The sequence below is a fragment of the Chenopodium album genome, chromosome 23 (genome assembly GCF_948465745.1).
Source record: "Chenopodium album chromosome 23, dcCheAlbu1.1, whole genome shotgun sequence".
Lineage (NCBI taxonomy): Eukaryota > Viridiplantae > Streptophyta > Magnoliopsida > Caryophyllales > Amaranthaceae > Chenopodium > Chenopodium album.
This window is the reverse complement of record NC_137856.1, coordinates 19,125,182-19,149,888: the sequence shown is the minus strand read 5'-3', so window position 1 is coordinate 19,149,888 and position 24,707 is coordinate 19,125,182. Positions and strand designations below refer to the sequence as shown.

At 33.8% G+C, this 24,707-nt stretch overlaps 1 protein-coding gene across 1 annotated transcript; it reads right to left on the bottom strand.

Annotated features, from left to right (window-relative positions):
- Positions 1 to 4,505: 4,505 nt before the first annotated feature.
- On the bottom strand, positions 4,506 to 6,485 carry LOC145607094 (uncharacterized). Its single transcript, XM_081662859.1, has 3 exons — positions 5,963 to 6,485; positions 5,314 to 5,707; positions 4,506 to 5,214 (listed from the first exon to the last, which is right to left on the bottom strand). The coding sequence occupies exons 1-3, from the start codon at positions 6,483 to 6,485 to the stop codon at positions 4,506 to 4,508; spliced, it is 1,626 nt and encodes a 541-aa protein (XP_081518985.1).
- Positions 6,486 to 24,707: the final 18,222 nt, after the last annotated feature.

The window sequence follows — 24,707 nt, the reverse complement described above, 5'->3', positions numbered from 1 at the left end:
CATTCATACAAACCTTAATGAATCAAATGAAAGTCAAATCATTTAACAAATATAATTGAGTCAAATGAAAGTCAAACACATTCAAACAAAGCTTTTTGAATCAAATGAAAGTGAAATGCATTCAACAAAGCTAATTGAGTCAAATAAAAGTTTAACACATTCAAACAAATCTTTTTGAATTAGATAAAAGTGAAATGCAATTAACAAAGCTAATTGAGTCAAATGAAAGTCAAACATATTCATACAAAGCTAATTGAGTCAAATGAAAGTCAAATGCATTCTACAAAGCTAATTGAGTCAAATGAAAGTCAAACACATTCAAACAAAGCTTTTTTAATCAAATAATAGTCAAATGCATTCAACAAAGGTAGTTGAGTCCAATGAAAGTCAAACACGTTCAAACAAACCTTTTTGAATTAAATGAAAGTGAAATGTAATTAACAAAGCTTATTGAGTCAAATTAAAGTCAAACACATTCATAAAAAGCTAATTGAGTCAAATGCATTCTACAAAGCTAATTGATTCAAATGAAAGTCAAACACATTCAAACAAAGCTTTTTGAATCAAATGACAGTTAAATGCATTCAACAATGCTAATTGAGTCAAATGAAAGCCAAACACATTCAAACAATGTTTTTTTTATTCAATTGAAGGTCAAATGCATTCAACAAAGGTATTTGTGTCAAATTCAAGTCAAACACATTCATACAAAGCTTTTTGAATCAAATGAATGTCAAACACATTCAAACAAAGCTTTTTGAACCAAATAAAAGGCAAATGCATTTAACAAAGCTAATTGAGTGAAATGAAAGTCAAAATACATTCCAACAAAGCTTTTTGAATTAAATGAAAGTCAAATGCATTCAACAACGATAATTGAGTTAAAGTAAAGTCAAACACATTCAAACAATGAATTTTGAATCAAATGTAAGTCAAATAAATTAAACAAAGCTTTTTGACACAAATGAAAGTCAAACACATTCAAACAAAGCTTTTTGAATCAATTGAAAGTCAAATGCATTCAATAAAGATAATTGAGTCAAATGAAAGTCAAACACATTCATACAAAGCTTTTTGAATCAAATAAAAGTCAAATGCATTCAACAAAGATAATAGAGTCAAATGAAAGTCAATCACAATCAAACAAAGTTTTTTGAATCAAATGCAAGTCAAATGCATTCAACAAAGTTAATTAAGTCAAATGTAAGTTAAACACATTCAAACAATTCTTTTTGAATCAAATGTAAGTAAAATTCTTTCAACAAAGCTAATGGAGTCAAATGAAAGTCAAATACATTCAAAACAAAGCTTTTTGAATTAAAAGAAATTGAAATGCAATTAACAAAGCTAATTGAGTCAAATGAATGTCAAACACATTCATACAAAGCTAATTGAGTCAAATGGAAGTCTAATGCATTCTACAAAGCTAATTGAGTCAAATGAAAGTCAAACACATTCAAACAATGCTTCTTGAATCAACTGAAAGTCAAATACATTCAACAAAGATAATTGAGTCAAATGCAAGTCAAACACATTCATACAAATCTTTTTGAATAAAATGAATGTCAAACACATTCAAACAAAGCTTTTTGAACCAAATGAAAGTCAAATGCATTCAACAAAGATAATTGAGTCAAAAGAAAGTCAAACACATTCATACAAAGCTTTTTGAATCAAATGAAAGTCAAATGCATTAAACAAAGCTTTTTTACTCAAATGAAAGTCAAACATATTCAAACAAAGCTTTTTGAATCAAATGAAAGTCAAATGCATTCAATAAAGATAATTGAGTCAAATGAAAGTCAAACACATTCAAAAAAGGTTTTTGAATCAAATGAAAGTCAAATGCATTCAACAAAGATAATTGAGTCAAATGAAAGTGTTTGAATAAAAAAACTTTGTATGAATGTATCTGACTTTCATTTGAATAAAAAAAACTTTGCATGAATGTGTTTGAATTTCATTTGATTCAATTATCTTTGTTGAATGCATTTGACTTTCATTTGATTCAAAAAGCTTTGTTTGAATGTGTTTGACTTTCATTTCACTTTATTACCTTTGTTGAATGCATTTGACTTTCTTTTGATTCAAACAGCTTTGTTTGAATGTGTGTGACTTTCATTTGACTCAATTAGCTTTGTTTCAACAACTTCATCCACAACTTCACAAGAATGAAACCTGTTTCATAAACACTAAAATTAGAAACCAAAAATAAATAAATAAATAAGTATATATATACATATACATATGTATATATATATATACATATACATATATATATATATATATATATATATATATATATATATATATATATATATATATATATATATATATATATATATATACACACACACACTACCAATTCAATTGTATTAACTAAGGTTACTAACCATAGTCCCTCAGTTTTGTGCAATATTTGAGAAGCACCTGGATTACCCGTGTTATCAGGAAACTCTACTTCCTCTTCATTTTCGTTATATCCAGCACCATCTGCATCATCAATTTCCATCTCCTCTTGATCCCTATATAGTTCTTCTATATGAGAATTATCATTCATTTCACCATGTGATGGTGTTTGTTGAGAAGAAAGTTGTGATGAAACATTAGGTTGACGCCTAATGATTGGACCCCTCCCATTAAAGCCACCTCTAGTTAGAACCATTTTTGTGTATCTTCACACTAGAAAATGAGAAAAGACAAGGTAATATAGGCACTATAAGAGTTAAATGTATTAAAGAAGTAATATTAACTATATGATATAAATTTCATATAATATAAAATTTAATTATCAAAATTACAATAACAAGAAGTTAAAGGCATTGAAAATATTTGAAAATTAAGATAAACCAAAGTAAAAAGTAAAATGTCTAATCTAAAATGAACTATTTTCTTCATCTTCATCTTCCACTTCATCATCATCTTCCTTTAATTCCTCTTCCTCCTCAACCTCTCCCTCTTCCACTTCCTCATATTCATTACAAGAAAGCTCTTGGGCTTCTTCCTCACCTACTTCAAATTCAGATAACAAAGGAGGATTTTGAATTGAAGCAACTTGGAATGCATTAGGCTCAACGGGCGCATCAATAACTCCTCTTGCCTTAATTTTGAAAACAAACCACCACTGATTTCTTTCATTACTACTACTACTACTACTAGGACAAGGAGCATAATGTAGTTGTTCGGCTTGATATGTCAGTACGAACATATCATACTTTGGATATTGTTTTGAATGGTTCACCTCAACAAGATTATACTTATCATGTATCCTAATGCCATGTCCAACATCAAACCACTCACACTTAAACAACACTGTTGTATAACGCTTTCTTGCTTCAACATAAGTTAACTCTATAATTTCTTGTAGAATTCCATAATAATCACTTCCTTGTACACTTTTCACACATATACCATAATTCATAGTTGACTTGTTTTTTCCATGAGATAGAGTATGAAAATGATAGCCATTGATGTGATAGTGATTAAATTTTCGAACTCTTGTTAGTGGTCCAAATGCTAACGAGAGAACAATGTCATTTTTGATGCCCTTTTCCAATACCTATTTTAATCAAAGGTTCAAAATGTCATTACGGTCATATACTAACATGATAAAAACACTAGTTAATCATATATTTAATTAGTATTTTATATTAGTTAAGTGACTTACATAATCTTTGAGCTAATCAGGATATATGTCTTCATATTTGATCCAAACTTCATCTGAACTTTGGCATCTATGTTCTCTGATCATTTGTTCTTCAAACAAACTGTTAATTATATTAGTATCATATAGATATGTTACGAGCAACATGTTATGGTACTTATATAGAAATTTACCTTTCATATTGTTGTAGAGTTTCACAATTACTTAGAACATATCGGTGAGCAACATTGTAATCTTTTACAACAAGGTAACAAAGTTGACCTTCTGACGAACTATGTCCAAAAGTTGAAGAGAACATCTCAGGTAAGTCAGGATTATTGTTCAATTCACTTTCAGCATGTGCACCCAATCCTAAATCCTTCACCTTAGAGTCAACTTCTTCTTCAAAATAAAGGGAGCAAAAATTTGTTATCTCCTCGAGTAGGTAGGCATTACAAATTGAGGCTTCCACTCGCGCTTTATTACCCACTTTCCTCTTTAAATGGTATAAAAACCTATAATAAAAAATGCTAAGTATCTTCAAATAAATTTTAAAAAAAGAAAGTAAAAGATGAATTTTATATAATTACCTCTCAAAAGGGTACATCCACCTATATTGAACCGGCCCACCAATTTTTGCCTCATATGGCAAATGAATAGGAAGATGCTCCATACTATTAAAAAAACCAGGCGGAAATATTCACTCTAATTTGCAAATAATTTTAGGAATATTTTCATCCAATCGCACCATGTCAGTAATTTTTAAGATGGTGGAGCAAAGATCTCTAAAAAATTGGCTCAACTCAGTAATAACATTCCACACATTCAAGGGTAACAAGTCTTTAAATACCGCTGGTAGCAATCATTGCATAAAAACATGACAATCATGACTTTTCATAGCGAATAGCTTACACTCCTTTAAATCAACGCATCTACTGAAATTAGAAGCATATCCATCAGGAAACTTTAATTTCTTCACCCATACACAAATAAGTTTCCTTTTCTCTTTAGGCAACACAAAAGGAGCATTCGGTTTTAAAGTCCGTTTTTCCTCTTTACTATTAACAACATCTTGCGTCTCCAATTTTCGTCGTTTACAATACTCCCCCAAGTCTCTTCTTGCTTTCACATTGTCTTTAGTTTTACCCTTAACATCCATTACAGTGTGAAACACATCATCAAATACATTTTTTTCAATGTGCATGACATCAAGATTGTGGCGTATTAAGAGCTTGCTCCAATATGGAAGCTCCCAAAAGACGCTTTGCTTTGTCCAATGGTAAAACTTTCCATATCCTTCTGCCTCGTTATCATCACCCCTTATTTGCTCAACAGTTTTTGGAAATAAAGATACTCGATTCCAAATGTCCTCACCACTCATTCGTGGTGGTAGGGAATCATTCTCAACTCTGTCTTTAAAAAAAGCACTCTTATTTTTTCGAAAATTATGATCATGGGGTAAAAACTGACGGTGACAATCAAACCAACCTTGTTTTCCACCATTTTTAAGAGTGAAAGCTTTTGTGTTTTCCATACAATATGGTTTAGCTAATCTACCCGATGTAGTCCATCTTGAAAGAATGCCATAAGCCGGAAAATCACTAATAGTCCAAAACAATGCAGCCTTCGATTGAAAATTTTATTTTTGCGAGATGTCGTAAGTCGGTAACCCAACCTCCCATAATTGCTTTAATTCTTCAATAAGAGGTTGCAGGTACACATCGAGATTCCCTTTAGGATTCTTCGGACCTGGAATTATCAAACTTAGAAACATAAAAGGTTTCTTCATGCACAATTCAGGTGGAAGATTAAAAGGAGTTAAAATGACGGGCCAACAAGAATATTGCCTTCCTATCTTTCCAAATGGTGAAAATCCGTCGGTATAAAGACCTAGTCGGACATTTCTACGCTCCACAGCAAAAGAAGGGTACTCATCATCTAGGTGTTTCCACACCTCTCCATCACTTGGATGAGACATAAGGCCATGAACTCGAGGATTATCTTTATGCCACCTCATCTGCTCCGCAGTAGATCTTGTTGCATATAATCTTTGTAATCTCGGGCCTATAGGAAAGTAAATAACAGCACTATGAGGAGAATTGTTGCCACTTTCTCTAAGTGTCTTATAACGACTTCCTTTGCAATATAGACATTCTTTGAGATCTTTGTGTTCTTTCCAAAATAACATACATCCATTTGGACATACATGAATCTTTTGGTGCGGAAGTTCTAGCCCTTCAAGCAATTTCTTAGTCTTGTAAAACCTATTTGTCATCTTGATTTCATCTGGGCACATGTCTTTCATTAAGGAAGCAACACCATCTATAGCTTTATGTGAAATATTATACTCGCACTTGATGTTTGCCATCCTTGCAGCAGCAGACAATACAGACAACTTGCAGCCATCATACAATGGCTCTTCCGCTGCCTTCAACATGTCAAAGAACTTCTTGTAACTAGCATGTGGCTCTTCTTCAATATTTTCTAAACCACCTTCTAGTCCAAAGGCATCTAATACCATGTTTCTATATGGGTTCAATGCATCCTCGGTGGATTTGGAGCTGGTACTTTGGGATTCTCTTTGGAAGTGCAGTTCACCATGAAAAACCCATTGGAAATAGTTAGGGAAAAAACCATACCTATAGAGATGCTCCTTAATGGTATCAAGATCTTGATAAGGAATATTTCGACACTGTGCACATGGACATTTCATCACACCATCAATCACGATATTGTCTTGTGTGGTAGAAAATGTAATAAATTCATTGACCTTTTCAGCAAAGGTTGGACTAAGGAATTTTCCTTCTAACCGTTTATACATCCATGCTCGATCCTCCCTCATTATATAGCAGTTTCACTAAAAAATAAATTATACAAAAAGCATAGAAAAAGTAAGTAAAGCACTTAGAAGAATGACATTCTTTTAGGTCAATTAACTATTTAAGGTCATCAAAATGAAAATTATTGTTACCAATTAACATCATATGAGAAGAAGCGTTCCCATTTTCTGCATGCTCTTTCTAATGAACTTGAAAAGGCTTGATTCATGTCTAATATATGTATTTATAAGTAACTAAGAAAATAAATCACAAAAAAAGCATGTTATAAGGTTTAAAAGTCTTGTAGAACCACAATCAAGCAAATTTGGCCAAAATGGGAAGAAACGTTCCCATTTTCTACATGCTCCTTGTAATGAACTTATAAAGTCTTGAATCATGTCAAATATATGTATTTCTAACTTCCTAAACAAATAAAAAACAAAGAGAAATCAATTTATAAGGTTTTAAGGTCTGGTAGAACCGAAATCAAGCAAATTCAGGCAAAATGAGAAGATGCGTACTAATTTTTTCCATGCACTTTCTAATGAACTTGAAAAGGCTTGGGTCATGTCAAATATATGTATTTATAACTTCCTAACAAAAGAAATCACAAAAAAAGGATGTTATAAGGTTTTAAGGTCTTGTAGAACCAAAATCAAGCATATTCGGGCAAAATAGTAAGAAGCAATCCCATTATCTACATGCTCTTTCTAATGAACTTATAATTGCTTGAATAATGTCAAATATATGTATTTATAACTGCCTAAACATTGAACACAAAAAAAAAAAGCAAATTATAAGGTTTTAAGGTCTTGTAGAACCGAAATGAAGAAAATTCGAGCAAAATGGGAAGAAGCATTGCCATTTTCAACATGCTCTTTCTAATGAACATGAAAAGGCTTGAGACATGTCTAATATATGTATTTATAACTTCATAACAAAATAAATCACAAAAAAAAGCTAGTTATAAGGTTTTAAGGGTCTTGTAGAACCAAAATCAAGCAATTTCGGCCAAAATGTTAAGAAGCGTTCCCATTTTCTACAGGCTCTTTCTAATGAACTTATAAATGCTTGAGTCATGTCAAATATATTTATTTGTAACTTCATAAGCATGAAAATCACAAAAACAAAGCAAGTTATAAGGTTTTAAGGTCTGGTAGAACCGAAATCAAGCAAATTCAGGCAAAATAAGAAGAAGCGTTCTTATATTCTACATGCTCTTTCTAATGAACTTTGAAAGGCTTGATTTATGTCTAATATATTTATTTATAACTTCCTCAGAAAGTAATTCATAAAAAAGCATGTTATAAGGTTTTAAGGTATTGTAGAACCAAAATCTAGCAAATTTGTCCAAAATGGGAAGAAGCGTTCCCGTTTTCTACATGCTCCTTCTAATGAAATTATAAAGGCCTGAATAATATCAATTATATGTATTTTTAACTGCCTAAGCAAATAAATAACAAAGAGAAAGCAATTTATAAGGTTTTAAGGTCTGGTAAAACCGAAATCAAACAAATTCAGGCAATATGAGAAGAAGCGTTCCCATTTTCTACACGCTCTTTCTAATGAACTTGAAAAGGATTGATTCATGTCAAATATATGTATTAATAACTGCCTATGAAAATAAATCATAAAAACAAAAGCATGTACTAAGGTTTTAAGTTCTTTTGAAACCAATATCAAGCAGATTCGGGCAAAATAGTAAGAAGCATTCCCATTTTCTACATGTTCTTTCTAATGAAATTATAAATTCTTGAATCATGTCAAATATACATATTTATGACTGCCTAAGTAAATAAATAACAAAGCAAAAGTAAGTCATAAGGTTTTAAGGTCTTGTAGAACAAAATTCAAGGAAATTCGAGCAAAATGGGAAGAAACGTTCCCATTTTCTACATGCTCTTTCTAATGAACTTATAAATTCCTGGATCATGTCAAATATATGTATTTATAACTCCATAAGAAAATAAATCACAAAAACAAAGCAAGTTATGAGGTTTTAAGGTGTTGTAGAACCAAAATCAAGCAAATTCGGGCAAAATAGTAAGAAGCATTCCCAAATTCTACATGCTCTTTCTAATGAAATTATAATTGTTTGAATCATGTGAAATATATCAATTTATAACTGCATAAGCATTGAAATCACAAAAAAAAAGAAAGTTATAAGGTTTTTAGGTCTTGTAGAACTGAAATCAAGAAAATTCGGGTAAAATTGTAAGAAGCATTCCCTTTTTCTACATGCTCTTTTTAATAAACTTGAATAGGCTTGATTTATGTCATAATATATGTATTTATAACTTCCTAACCGAATAAATCAGAAAAAAAAATCAAGTAATAAGGTTTTAAGGTTTTATAGAGCCAAAATCAAGCAAATTCGGCTAAAATAGGAAGAAGCATTCCCATTTTCTACATGCTCTTTCTAATGAACTTGAAAAGGCTTCAGCCATGTCACTTATATGTATTAGTAAATTCCTAAGCATAGAAATCACTAAGACAAAGCAAGTTATATGGTTTTAAGGTCTAATAGGACCGAAATCAAGCAAATTCGGGCATAATGGGAAGAAGTGTTCCCATTTTTTACATCCCCTTTCTAATGAACTTGAAAAGGCTTGATTCATGTCAAATATATGTATTTATAACTTCCTAAAAAAAATCTCAAAAACAAAGCATGTTATAAGGCTATAAGGTGTTGTAGAACCAAAATCAAGCAAATTCGACCCAAATGGGAAGAAGCGTTCCCATTTTCTACATGCTCTTTCTTCTGAACTTATAAAGGCTTGAATCATGTCAAATATATGTGTTTGTAACTGCCTAAGCATAGAAATCACTAAGACAAACCAAGTTATAAGGTTTTAAGATCTGGTAGAACCGATATCAGGCAAATTCGGGCAAAATGAGAAGAAGCCTTCCCATTTTCTACATGCTCTTTCTAATGAACTTGAAAAGGCTTGATTCATGTCAAATATATGTATTTATAACTTCATAAGAAAATAAATCACAAAAATAAAGCATGTCATAAGGTTTTAAGGTTTTGTAGAGCCAAAATCAAGCAATTCGGCCAAACCCATTTTCTACATGCTCTTTCTAATGAACTTGAAAAGGCTTGATTCATGTCAAATATATGTATTTATAACTTCCTAAAAAGAGAAATCACAAAAACAAAGCATGTCATGAGGTTTTAAGGTCTTGTAGAGCCAAAATCAAGCAAATTCGGCCAAAATGGGAAGAAGTATTCCCATTTTCTACATGCTCTTTCTAATGAACTTGAAAAGGATTGAGTCATGTCAAATATATGTATTCATCACTGCATTACAAAAGAAATCACAAAAACAAAGCAATTCATAAGGTTTTAAGGTCTTGTAGAACCAAAATCAAGAAAATTCGGGCAAAATAGTAAGAAGCATTCCCATTTTCTACATTCTCTTTCTAATGAAATTATAAATTCTTTAATCATGTAAATAATAAATATGTATAGATGCCTAAGAAAATAAATAACAAAGCAAAAGCAAGTTATAAGGTTTTAGGGTCTTGTAGAACCAAAATCAAGCAAATTCGGGCAAAATGGGAAGAAACGTTCCCATTTTATACATGATCTTTCTAATGAAGTTATAAATGCTTGTATCATGTCAAATATATATATTTATAACTCCATAAGAAAATAAATCACAAAAAAAAAGCAAGTTATAAGGTTTTAAGATCTTGCAGAACCAAAATCAAGCAAATTCGGGCAAAATAGTAAGTATCATTCCCAAATTCTACATGCTCTTTCTAATGAACTTATAATTGATTGAATCATGTGAAATATATGTATCTATAAATGCATAAGCATAGAAATCACAATAACAAAGCAAGTTATAAGGTTTTAAGGTCTTGTAGAACTAAAATCAAGCAAATTCGAGCAAAATAGTAAGAAGAATTCCCGTTTTCTACATGCTCTTTTTAATAAAATTGAAAAGGCTTGATTCATGTCAAATATATGTATTTATAAATTCCTAAAAAAATAAATCACAAAAACAAAGCAAGTTATAAAGTTTTAAGGTCTTGTAAAACCAAAATCAAGCAAATTCGGGCAAAATAGTAAGAAGCCTTTCCATTTTCTACATGCTCTTTCTAATGAACTTATAAATTCTTAAATCATATCAAATATATATGTATTTATAATTTTCTAAGGATTTAAATCACAAAAAAAAAGCACGTTATAAGGTTTTAAGGTGTTGTAGAACCAAAAGCAAGCAAATTCGGGCAAAATCGCAAAAAGCGTACCCATTTTCAACATGCTCTTTCTAATGAACTTGAAAAGGCTTGATTCATGTCAAATATATGTATTTATAACTTCCTAACAAAATAAATCACAAAAAAAAGCAAGTTATAAGGTTTTAAGGTCTTGTAGGACCAAAATCAAGCAAATTCGGGCAAAATGGTAAGAAGCATTCCCATTTTCTACATGCTCTTTCTAATGAACTAAAAAACACTTGAATAATGTTAAATATATGTATTTATAATTCCGAATCATAGAAATAACAAAAACAAAGCAAGTTATAAGGATTTAAAGACTAATAGAACCGAAATCAAGCAAATTAGAGCAAAATATGAAGAAGCACCCATTTTCTACATGCTCTTTCTAATGAACTTGAAAGGCTTGATTCATGTTAAATATACGTATTTGTAACTTCCTAACAAAAGAAATCACAAAAACAAAGGATGTTATAAGGTTTTTAGGTCTTGTAGAACCAAAATCAACCAAATTCGACCCAAATGGTAAAAAGCGTTCCCATTTTCTACATGCACTTTCTAATGAACTTATAAAGGCTTGAATCATGTCAAATATATGTATTAGTAACTGCCTAAGCATATAATCACTAAGACAAAGCAAGTTATAAGGTTTTAAGGTCTAATAGAACCGAAATCAAGCAAATTCTGGCAAAATGGGAATAAGCGTTCCCATTTTCTACATGCTCTTTCTAATGAACTTGAAAAGGCTTGATTCATGTCAAATATATGTATTTATAACTTCCTAAAAAAATAAATCACAAAAACAAAGCATGTTATAAGGTTTTAAGGTCTTGTAGAAACAAAATCAAGCAAATTCGGCCAAAATGGAAGAAACGTTCCTATTTTCAACATGCTCGTTCTAATGAACTTATAAAGGCTTGAATCATGTCAAATATATGTATTTGTAACTGCCTATGCATATAAATACTAAGAAAAAGCAAGTTATATGGTATTAAAGTCTGGTAGAACCGAAATCAAGCAAATTCGGGCAAAATGAGAAGAAGCGTTCCCATTTTCTACATGCTCTTTCTAATGAACTTGAAAAGTCTTAATTCATTTCAAATATATGTATTAATAACTTCCTAAGAAAATAAATCACAAAAATAAAGCATATCATAAGGTTTTAAGGTCTTGTAGAGCCAAAATCAAGCAAATTCGGCCAAAATGGGAAGAAGTATTCCCATTTTCTACATGCTCTTTCTAATGAAATTGAAAAGTTTAGATTCCTGTCAAATATACGTATTCATAACTGCATCACAAAAGAAATCACAAAAAAAAGCAATTCATAAGGTTTTAAGGTCTGGTAGAACCAAAATCAAGCAAATTCGGGCAAAAATGGAAGAAACGTTCCCATTTTCTACATGCTCTTTTTAATGACCTTATAAATTCTTGGATCATGTTAAATATATGTATTTATGACTTCCTAAGAAAAGAATTCACAAAAAAGCATGTTATAAGGTTTTAACGTATTGTAGAACCAAAATCTAGCAAATTCGTCCAAAATGGGAAGAAGCGTTCCCGTTTTCTACATGCTCCTTCTAATGAAATTAAAAAAGGCTTGAATCATATCAATTATAAGTATTTTAACTACCTAAGAAAATAAATAACAAAGAGAAAGCAATTTATAAGGTTGTAAGGTCTGGTAAAACCGAAATCAAACAAATTCAGGCAAAATGAGAAGAAGCGTTCCCATTTTCTACACGCTCTTTCTAATGAACTTCAAAAGGATTGATTCATGTCAAATATATGTATTTATAACTTCCTAAGAAAATAAATCACAAAAACAAAGCATGTACTAAGGTTTTAAGGTCTTTTGGAACCAATATCAAGCAGATTCGGGCAAAATAATAAGAAGCATTCCCAATTTCTACATGTTCTTTCTAATGAAATTATAAATTCTTGAATTATGTCAAATATACATATTTATAACTGCCTAAGCAAATAAATAAAAAAGAAAAAGATATTCATAAGGTTTTAAGGTCTTGTAGAACAAAAATCAAGCAAATTCGGGCAAAATGGGAAGAAACGTTCCCATTTTCTACATGCTCTTTCTAATGAACTTATAAATGCCTAGATCATGTCAAATATATGTATTTATACCTCCATAAGAAAATAAATCACAAAAACAAAGCAAGTTATGAGGTTTTAAGGTCTTGTAGGACCAAAATCAAGCAAATTCGAGGAAAATAGTAAGAAGCATTCCCAAATTCTACATGCTCTTTCTAATGAAATTATAATTGTTTGAATCATGTGAAATATATCTATTTATCACTGCATAAGCATAGAAATCACAAAAACAAAGAAATTTAATAAGGTTTTTAGGTCTTGTAGAACTGAAATCAAGAAAATTCGGGTAAAATAGTAAGAAGCATTCCCTTTTTCTAAATGCTCTTTTTAATAAACTTGAATAGGATTGATTTATGTCAAATATATGTATTTATAACTTCCTAACCGAATAAATCACAAAAAAAAATCAAGTCATAAGGTTTTAAGGTCTTGTAGAGCCAAAATCAAGCAAATTCGGCCGAAATGGGAAGAAGCATTCCCAAATTCTACATGCTCTTTCTAATGAACTTGAAAAGGCTTGAGTCATGTCACTTATATGTATTAGTAAATGCCTAAGCATAGAAATCACTAAGAAAAAGCAAGTTATAAGGTTTTAAGGTCTAATAGAACCGAAATCAACCAAATTCGGGCATAATGGAAAGAAGTGTTCCCATTTTTTACATGCTCTTTCTAATGAACTTGAAAAGGCTTGATTCATGTCAAATATATGTATTTATAACTTCCTAAAAAAAGAATTCTCAAAAACAAAGCATGTTATAAGGTTTTAAGGTGTTATAGAACCAAAATCAAGCAAATTCGACCCAAATGGGAAAAAGCGTTCCCATTTTCTACATGCTCTTTCTACTGAACTTATAAAGGCTTGAATCATGTCAAATATATGTATTTGTAACTGCCTAAGCATAGAAATCACTAAGACAAACTGATGAGTGGCATTTATGCCACAATTTAGTGTTCTTTTTACGGGTTTTCCCTCCCATTTGTAGCTTGTTTTCCCCTTTTTCTCTCCTTATTGTTCTCCTTTTCTTTGTTTGCCTTTCTCCTTGTTTTCTTTGTTTTTGTTTTGTAGGAATCAAGGCATTGGAAGAAGAGCAATTCACCCCCAAAATCCCCTGTGTGCGGGCGCGCATCACTGTGAGAACCCGCGCAGAACGGCTTCAAGAACATAACTCAAACAGAAGGTTGTGTGCGCCTTGTGCGCGCTTTGCGTGCGGGCGCGCGCCTTTGTTATGTGCGCAGCCCTGGGAGAACCCGCACAAGACAGCAGCAGAAGCAGAGCCAAAACAGGGAGTTGCGTGCGCCTTGTGCGCGCCTTGTGTGCGGGCGCACACTCTTCAAGCGCGAGCGCGCAGTACTGTTGAGAGAAGGCGCGCATCCATGGGTCTAATCCCCGTACCCACAGATCTGTGGACGCACAAGATCTGCGTTTGCGCACACAAACATCTTCGCGGACGCGCAGTGTATATGCGAGGGCGCGCACCGCTGAAGTTCAGTTATCTTCATGTATGCAACTTTGGTTCAAGTTTCATTTCAATCAATCTAGCAACGTTGCAATTTTAATCTTTCTACCATTCCCCACTTAGTAATCTCTAATTCTTTCTCTTAGCTTAGTTTATTTACACTCTAGTTGTTTATTTCTATCTATTTTGTGGATTGACATCTTTGGTATTTTGATTGTTTTTTTATCATGTTTGCTTCCGTGTCTATTTTGTTTTCATTTAGTTTTATCATCATGTTTAATCTCCCTTCTCTAGGCTAATTTCTTAGCTAGGGGAAGGGGGTGGAAAATATGTGTTGAATGTTGGAAGAATGATGATGGTTGGATTGAATACATGCCTTAAATTGATGAAAGATTTGATTTTTAATGTCTTGAGATTATTGTTGCACTTTATTTGATTGCTTTCTAGTTTAAATGCATGAAAATGATTTGAACTAGATCAAGATCACCTCTATTTTGATGATTGCATGAAAATGAGTTGTTAAAATAGAGTTTTATGATTTGTGCCTCTTTATTCTCTTGATTTTGCTAGTGTCTAATAGGATGCATGAGAATGATTCAATTAGCATAGGGCTTTTTCATTGATTTGCCTAGACCATTGCATGAGAATGAATTGTTTAGGTAGGATCTTGTGTTTTTTGGCATGTTTTTCATGATAACTATCATTATTCACCTCTTTCTAATCATGTTTGACACCCTCGTACCCCTAGCGTCGTTCTCTCTTGATTTTTAATCTTCTTTATATTTGCTTGTTTGTAGTCTTAGTACCTTTTTATCCAAAAACCAACAAAATTATCCTTTCCTTGACTCTTGCTTAGTGAATTTGATAGTTAGCTTGCATGCTTCCCTTTGGTTCGACCCTATACTTACCTCTATATTTGTATTAGGGTAGGTTAGATTATAAGTAGTTAATTTGATTTGGGTTGGTAGTCCCAACGACCTACTAAATCCCAATCAAAAGTTAGTAATTTTGTCAAGAACTACAAAACAACCTAAAATTACACATTAAAACATATCAATTAATAATTACACATTAAAACATACTACCAAAATTCACCTAAATAAGTAACAAGGTTACTAATAGCCTCTAATTTAATAAAAATTACCCACTAAAACTTATGAAAATTCAAATAAGTAACAAGGTTATTAGCTAATCTCTAATTTATTTCAATTTTCTTAATAAAACATCTAAAATTCTGAAAAATTAGGGTACACTACATTCAAAACTTAAATTTAATTTGTCAATTATACATTATATTGTTAAATATGCAAAATAAATTAAAACTAACCCTAGGTGGAGGTGGAAAGGGAGGTGGAAAAGGAGGAGAGATGGTCGGTGGTTGAGCGGCGGCGTAGCACAGTGGCGCGGCGGCAAGGGTGGCGATGCTGTGGTCGCTGCTGCTGCTATTTGGTGCGGTGTTGCTGCTGCTTCTGCTAAGTGTAGGGCCGCGACATTGCTAGGTGGTGGAGGGGTGCGCGGAGGCGGTGGAGGGAGGTGCGGTGGAGGTGGCTGACGCTTTGTGGTGGTAGCTAGGGTTCGGTGTTTGTGATTAGAGGAGTGACTGCTGCTGGTGCATGTTGATGAATGAAACAAGAGAAAAGAAAGAGGAAAGAGAAGGAAGAATAGAGAGGGGGAATAGGAATGCCGCGACTTTTTTTTTTTTTTTTATTATTGATTATTGCCACCGGTTCAGAACCGGTGGCCTTTGAATTATTGCCACGGGTTTTCAGTGAACCGGTGGCAATGTTGGTTTGGGTTGAACCGCCCATTTTTTAGGCCACCGGTTTTCTAAAACCGGTGGCCATAGACCGCTGTTTTTTTGAATTTTTCTACTAGTGCAAGCAAATTCGCCCAAAATGAGAAGAAGCGTTCCCATTATCTACATGCTCTTTCTAATGAACTTGAAAGGGCTTGATTCATGTCAAATATATGTATTTAAAACTTCTTAAGAAAATAAATTACAAAATTAAAGCATGTCATAAGGTTTTAAGGTCTTGTAGAGCCAAAATCAAGCAAATTCGGCCAAAATGGGAAGAAGTATTGCCATTTTCTACATGCTCTTTCTAATGAACAAAAAAAAACTTGAATAATGTTAATTATATGTATTTATAATTCCTTATCATAGAAATTACGAAAACAAAGCAAGTTATAAGGATTTAAGGACTGGTGGAACCGAAATCAAGCAAATTCGAGCAAAATAGGAAGAAGCACCCATTTTTTACATGCTCTTTCTAATGAACTTGAAAAGGCTTGATTAGTGTCAAATGTATGTTTTTATAACTTCCTAACAAAAGAAATCACAAAAACAAAGGATGTTATAAGGTTTTAAGGTCTTATACAACCAAAATCAACCAAATTCGGCCCAAATGGTAAAAAGCGTTCCCATTTTCTACATGCTCCTTCTAATGAACTTATAAAAGCTTGAATCATGTCAAATATATGTATTAGTAACTGCCTTAGCATAGAAATGACTAAGACAAAGCAAGTTATAAGGTTTTAAGGTCTAGTAGAACCGAAATCAAGCAAATTCGGGCAAAATGGGAAGAAGCGTTCCCATTTTCAACATGCTCTTTCTAATGAACTTGAAAAGGCTTGGTTCATGTCTTTAATTTGTAACACCTCCAAAATTCGAGTCTTTTTAAAAACAATAAGGGTAACCTTTAACTTTCAAACAGAACCATCGAACCCTGGGAGTGTTACTGCTACACTTATTTTCCGTAGAAAATAAATGCAAAGCAAAATGAAATAATATTTAAATAAACTAAGTGGTCTAAGTTGTAGCAAAATAAAATAGTCATTACATCAAAACTGCAATTAATTAGAAACCAATAATTAAGAGGAAATAATTAAATTCGGAAATAAACTAAGTCGTCTTAGCTACGTGATTATTCTAACGTCTCCTCGCACGTAACCGAGTACCCTTTTACCAGCCTGCAAAATAAATCAGAAACAAGAAAAGAGAGAACTCCCAAAAATCAGATACACTGAGTAATTCCAACTCCATCCCGTAAAATTAATAATTTTAGTTCAAAACATTTTATACATAATATAGTCTCATAAATATTTTAATACTCAACCAAGTTCAAATAGTCACATAACATACTATTTCTTTATTTAAAAAAGGGAAAGAGAACGCCAGTAAGCCGGGACTAGTCCCTGTCACCACCTACTTTACAGAGGGTCGCGCGTAACCCCAATTGGCCATAAATAAAACATAATGTCCCTAGTGTGCACACCCCTCACTAATACTCAATGATTAGGAGGAAGACTAACAACAATATACAATAATTTAAACCAACTAATAGTAACCATAACTACTAGTGGGCAACCTGTTTTTCACCCTTTCGGGTTTCATTTCCCTTCTTATGTTAAATTTCACTGTACATTTTATTAGATTAAATCATTCGGTCACAAGCATTATATTGCACAAATCAATTTAATCCCAAGTAACAATATTTCAATTCCAATATTATTAGCACATAGTCGTTCCACATGACATACTAATTATAACTCAATTCTCAATAGGCCTTAGAGACCATCAATTATTTATAATCAATCATCTAATTCCCAAGATTATATTTATTTAAAATAACTCATACGATAACAAATAATCATATTTTTTTGAAATTACATATACTAGTTCACAAAATAGAAAAACTCATATATAATATATATGATTCCATATTATCATACGATAGTACACTCATCACATATAATTACATAAGCACGTATTTGACACATAATATTTCAAAACAATTTCCTAACGGGTTTCTAAAGATGATGGACATTGAAAAGTACCTTAATCGTGCAAAAAATCTCAAGGTAATTAACCTCCGAAACGTTCACCTACAAGCCTCCGTCTACAAATAAACGATTCTAAGTTAGATAATTATACGACTATACAAAAAAAAAATTGAGCGTGTGATTAATTTATCATAACTCGTAATCTATAAAAATAAAATATAAACAACTAATTATAGAGTTAGATGGATAGTATTATATCATCATCATCTCCACCATTGCACTACAGATTACATCATCACCATCACCATAACCATCACCCATCATCATCATCACCGACATTATCATCATCACCAATGTCCCCAAGATTCCACTAAAACCCAAATCCCAAATTCCACTAAAGCCATACAAAATCGGTTTTTTTTTTTTTTTTTTTTTTTTAATTTTAGAAATCAATAAGCACAAAAATCCAATAGACCAAATACATACTGAAACCGGAACAATGGAGTGTCGAGTTGCGGTGACTTCCGAACTCGTCAAAATATTGATTATTAAATTTTATTTTTTTTAGAAGAGATAGTTTACCTGAGAAAAGATTGAAAGTACGTTATTGAAATTTGAGGTTAAGGGGAGGGGTTTATATGATTGAGTTGTTTAACAAGATAAGGGTCAAACTTATTGTGAGCTTGTTACATAAACTCAATAAACAGATTTTCAGAATTCCTTTTTATCAGCTTTCAAACCAATCTCTGTATGTTATCCAAAATCAGTTTTTTTTTTTTTTTTTTTTTTTTTTTTTTTTTTTTTTTTTTAAAAATCCGAAAATAGAAAAAAAAATTATTAATATATATATTTGAAAAAAAAAATCATAAATTTAAAGTTTATACTTACTTGAAAATTGGGGTGTTACATCTACTCCCCCTTAAAACGAAAGTTCGTCCTCGAACTTCAAAGTTATCTCTCAACTAAGGCTTACGCGATGACAAGGGCTAAGTTAGTATTACATTCTACCCCCCTTTAAGAGTTTCGACCTCGAAACTTAGCATACCTGCTCAAAAAGTTCCGGATAACGCGTTTTCATGTCATTCTCAGCTTCCCAAGTTGCTTCTTCAGAATTCTGATTAGACCATAGGACTTTAATTAACTTTACCGCCTTATTTCGGGTACTTCTCACTTTGGTGTCGAGAATTTTCATAGGGCGTTCTTCGAAAGTTAAGGTCTCATCTAGTTGAATAGTCTCGGGTTGGATAACATGGGGTAGGGTCATGAACATATTTTCAGAGTTGGGAAACATGAAAAACATTGTGAACGTTGGCTAACTTCATGGGTAAGGCTAGTTGATATGCTATCTCTCCAACTCTCTTCAATACTTCATACGGGCCAATGTATCTAGGACTCAACTTCCCTTGTCTACCAAACCGCATGACTCCCTTGGTAGGTGAAACCTTAAGTAAAGCCTTTCCCCCAACTTCAAATTCCACTATTCTCCTATTCTGGTCTGCATATGACTTTTGTCGATCCTGAGCTGCCTTCATGTTCGCCTGGCTAAGCTTAACTTGCTTCGTTGTTTCTTCAATCATTTCTGGCCTAAAAGTCAAAGACTCACTGATATCGCTCCAACACAAGGGACTCCTAAATTTTCTCCCGTACAACGCTTCATAAGGTGCCATTCTTGTACTCGCATGATGGCTATTATGGTACGAAAATTCGATCATAGGTAATCTTTCGTCCCACGATCCACCAAAGTCCATCACACAGGCTCTCAACATGTCCTCCAAGGTTTGGATTATTCTCTCTGTCTGTCCATCTGTAGCAGGGTGAAACGCTGTGCTAAACTTCACGATAGTGCCAAATGCTTGCTGAAACATTTCCCAGAACTTTGATAAAAATCTTGGATCTCTGTCTGAAATAATATCTTTAGAAACTCCATGTAGCCTCACAATTTCTTTCACATAGGCATCTGCCAACTGAGTCACATTCCAAGTGTCCTTTTTTTGCTATGAATCTTGCTTTTTTCGTTAGACGATCAACTATGACCCAAATAGCATTCTTCGCTGCCCTTGTAAGTGGTAATCCCATCACAAAATCCATAGAGATAGACTCCCACTTCCATCCTGGCACATCTAACGATTGCAGCTTCCCTCCAGGTCTCATATGTTGTATCTTCACTTTCTGACATGTAAGGCACTTTGCCACAAAATCGGCTACTTCACGCTTCATGTTCGGCCACCAGAAATGTTTCTTAAGATCCTTTTAGAGCTTATCTCCTCCTGGGTGTACAGAGTACGGGGTGTTGTGAGATTTTTCTAAAATCTTCCTTTTGAGATCTTCATTTTTAGGAATACACCATCTCCCTTTGTATTTCACTGTTCCACCATCATCTACATCAAATTCAGTTGTCGCTCCTTCTTCTTTCATCTTTCTCACCTTGGTCAACCACTCATCTAACATTTGCTTCTCACGAATCTCATCATATATGGTAGGTTTGACTGACATTGCATTCAACTGAGCGTTTACCTGACCATACTCTACAACCTCTAAGATCAACTTCCTAAATTCTTCACAAAGTTCCTTGGATAAAATCATCAAGTTCACTGTATGACTTGTCTTCCTACTCAAAGCATCAGCTACCTTGTTCGCCTTTCCTTCGTGATATAGAATGTCTGGGTTGTAGTTGGTTAGCACCTGAAGCCATCTCCTTTGCCTCATGTTCAAATGAGTCTGTGTGAATATGTATTTAAGACTCTTGTGGTCCGTATAAACCTTACATCTCAAACCATACAAATAGTGTCTCCAAATCTAGAGAGCAAACACTACAGCTCCTAACTCCAAATCATGAGTGGGGTAATTCTGTTCATGTCGTTTGACCTGCCTCGATGCGTAAGCTACAACCTTCCCACGTTGCATAAGTACACACCCAAAACCATTCTTAGATGCATCACTAAAGATTTCAAACCCCTCAGTCCCTGATGGTAAGGTTAAGACTGGTGCTGAGGTGAGTCTTCGCTTCAATTCTTGAAAAGATTGCTCACACCTCTCATCCCACCGAAACTTAGTAGTTTTCTTCATCAAATTTGTTAAGGGTTGAGCTTTCTTTGAAAAGTCTTGTACAAATATCCTATAGTATCCAGCAAGCCCTAAGGAACTTCTCACTTCGGTCACACTTTTGGGTCTTGGCCAATCAGAAACTGCTCGAATCTTAGATGGGTCCACCGCAAATCCTTCCTTTGAGATTACATGGCCTAGAAATGCTACCTTCTCTAGCCAAAATTCACATTTTGAAAATTTGGCATACAACTTCTTTTCTCTAAGAATCTTTAACACTTTTCTTAGATGTTCTTCGTGCTCTTCTCTATCCCTCGAGTACACCAAAATATCATCTATGAACACCACCACAAATTTATCCAAATATGGCTGAAAAGTTCTATTCATGAGATCCATTAAAGCTGCTGGCGCATTAGTGAGTCCAAAAGGCATAACAGTGAACTCATAATGGCTGTATCTCGTGCGAAACGCTGTCTTTGGTATATCTTCCTCAGCAATCCTTAACTGATGGTATCCTGTCCTCAAGTCAATCTTTGAAAAGATCCCAGCACCTTTAAGCTGATCAAACAAGTCCTCAATCCTAGGCAATGGATATTTGTTCTTTATAGTGACATTAATAAACTCTCGGTAGTCAATACACAACCTTAAGGATCCGTCCTTCTTCCTCACAAATAAAACCGGTGCTCCCCAAGGTGACACACTTGGCCTTATATAACCCTTTTCCAGCAACTCCTCCAACTGTACCTTCAACTCTTTCATCTCTGCTGGTGCCAATCTATATGGTGCCTTAGAAATAGCTCCAGTTCCAGGCACTAAGTCTATTTTGAAATCCATCTCCCTAATTAGTGGCATCCCTGGGATTTCATCTGGAAACACATCCTGGAATTCTCTCACCACTGGAATGTGATCTATGGACGTCTCTTCTACACTCACATCTTGCACGTGGCATAAATAAATAGGGTAGCCCTTTCAGATATAAGAATGAAAAGTCATGGCTGACACAATACTAACCCTGGTTTTGACACAACTCCCTGGTAAGAGATTCTATTCCCCTTTGGCCCCCTAAGAGACACCTTTTGGGTATGACACTCAATTCTAGCCTTATACTTGCTAAGCCAATCCATCCCTAATATCACATCAAAGTCAGTTAAGTCAAACTGAATAAGGTTAGCAAGCAACTCAGTTCCCGCAATGTTAACTGGAATGTCTTGGTATATGGATCTACAAGGAACTACCTCCCCTGAAGGAATTGTTATATTGGTTTGACACAAAGATGAAGGTTTTAAAGCATGTCTATTCACAAAAGAAGTGGCTACAAAAGAATGAGATGCCCCAGAATCAAAAAGTAAGTACGCAGGTTTTGAGTTCACAAGAAAAGTACCCGTCACAAAGTTGGCATTAGAGTCAATCTCACTCTGGTTCATGACATAGATTCTTCCATTACTGGTCCTACCACTGCCATTGTGGTTGCTTCCTCCGCCATTGTTGTTGCTTTGGCCATTCCCTCCTTGAGCATTGCCATTTTGGCCCTGAGAATTGTTGTTGTTGAAGCGGTTGTTGTAGTTTGAGTTCCTCCCGTAACCACCTCCCTTATTGTCATTATTGTTACCTTGCCCATTCTGAGCTTGATTATTGTCATTCTACTTCTTTGGGCACTCAAATTTCTTATGAGCAACCTCCCCACATTCAAAGCAAGTAAGCAAATCTCCATTGCAGTTGCGTCCTGGATGGCTCTTGTCACATTTACGGCATGGTCGATTGCGAGATCCTTGCTGATTCTGTTGTCCCTGGCCCTGGTGGTTGTTGCTTTGATTGTTGTTGTTACGACCTCCCTGTTGACCATTTCCACCATTCCCATTGCTATTACCCCCGAGGCGTGATCTCTTGTCATAACCTTGATGGTTCGATGAGCTCTCACCATTCCCTTTCCTCTTATGCCTATCCTTAACCTCATGCTCACGTTTCAAAATCTTTTCAATATTACAAGCTCTACCATAGGCCTCCTTATAGTTAGCAGCAGTACCAGCCCAAATCACCTTCTTTTGAATCCTAAAAGTCAATCCATCTTCAAACTTCTGAGCTTTGGATCTCTTATCAAGCACTACATTGGGACAAAACCTAGCATACTCATTAAATTTCTCAGCATACTCCTGCACACTCATACCAGCTGTTTGGTTAAACCTACGAAACTCACTGTACTTCTGCCTCTTGATATGCTCAGGAAAGAAACAGTCCCTGATTGCTTGCTTAAAAGCCTCCCAGTTAAAGTTCTGTTGAGCTCTTATAGTGGCTCCTTCATTTTCCCACCATATATCCGCAGCCTCACGTAATAGAAAGTGGCTTGGTCCACCTTCTGAGCATCAGGGGTACCACCAGCAGTAAAAATCTTGTCAAAGTTGCGTACCCAGTTCTCAACTAACATGGGATCTTTCTTCCCCATGAATAGTGGAGGTTTAAGTGCAGCAAGTTTCTTAGCCATGGCAGCTTGAGGGTCGTTGTCATTATTGTTGTGGTTGTTGTTGTTATTCAGCTGGTTTTGCAACAACATTCCAGGGTTCTGGTTCATTTGCTCAAGAGCTCTTAACCTAGCAGCAAGTTGTTCAGGAGTCTCAGCCATTTATGTGATTCTTCTCCAACGAAACCTAGTGTAAATGTTGTAATTTTGCATACACAATCTGCACAATTTCAACACTGGTGTTACCACCACACACATTTTAACACGACTTATTAGATCGTGTGAATTGCAATTAAATTAACAACCACATTCTTTCATGTCACACATCAGCACATGCATATAGACAAGAATTAAGCAATTTATAGAGTCGTCCAAGCATCCAAACCAAATAATGCATCAACTTAGCATTAGACTATAACTTTGCACATTGCTTGGTGATTTCACTATCACCCAATCAAGTCATTACCAGTCTGGACTAAAGTAAGCATAAGAAAATAAGAGCTTTGTTCTATATAAATACAATAGATAAAAAAAAATAAAATGATTTTTATTAATAATCATAAAATAGCAAGGTATAAATATGTTAATCAAAATTATTTTATTGCAAAACCAGAAGAGAATGAAAATTGTCTTTGAAATACTAGTACTAAATAGCTCAATAAACTACTAGTTACAAATAAACCAAAACTATAGTTTCTAGTCATAAGAAACTAGCTTTTATTTGCAAAATTAATATAAAAATTTTAATCAAATAGACTAAACGCAGCTTAAAAAAAAATTCAATTATTATTTTCCCCTTGACTCTCACGAGCTTCACTTTCCTGGGGCTCATCCTCCTCATCATCATCCAGGTTATAGTCAAAGTCTCGCTTGGCTTCCATCATTGCCTTTTCAAGGTAGTCCACAGTAGGGATCCATCTTCCATCATAATAATACTTATCACTCGGTTTACCATTAATATATAAGTCAACATACTTCTTTGTAAGTTGGGCATAGGGTCCCTTTCCAATTAACGTGTGTATAAGAATTTGAGATCGCCTCTCCGAAGTAATGTAATCAGATTGGCCACCAAGTACATTGTAATGGAAGTGTTCAATGTAGAGATTTAAGCGGTGCACATAGTGTCGAATGTTTTCATTATAATTCATACGAATCCCGTAAGGAGAATA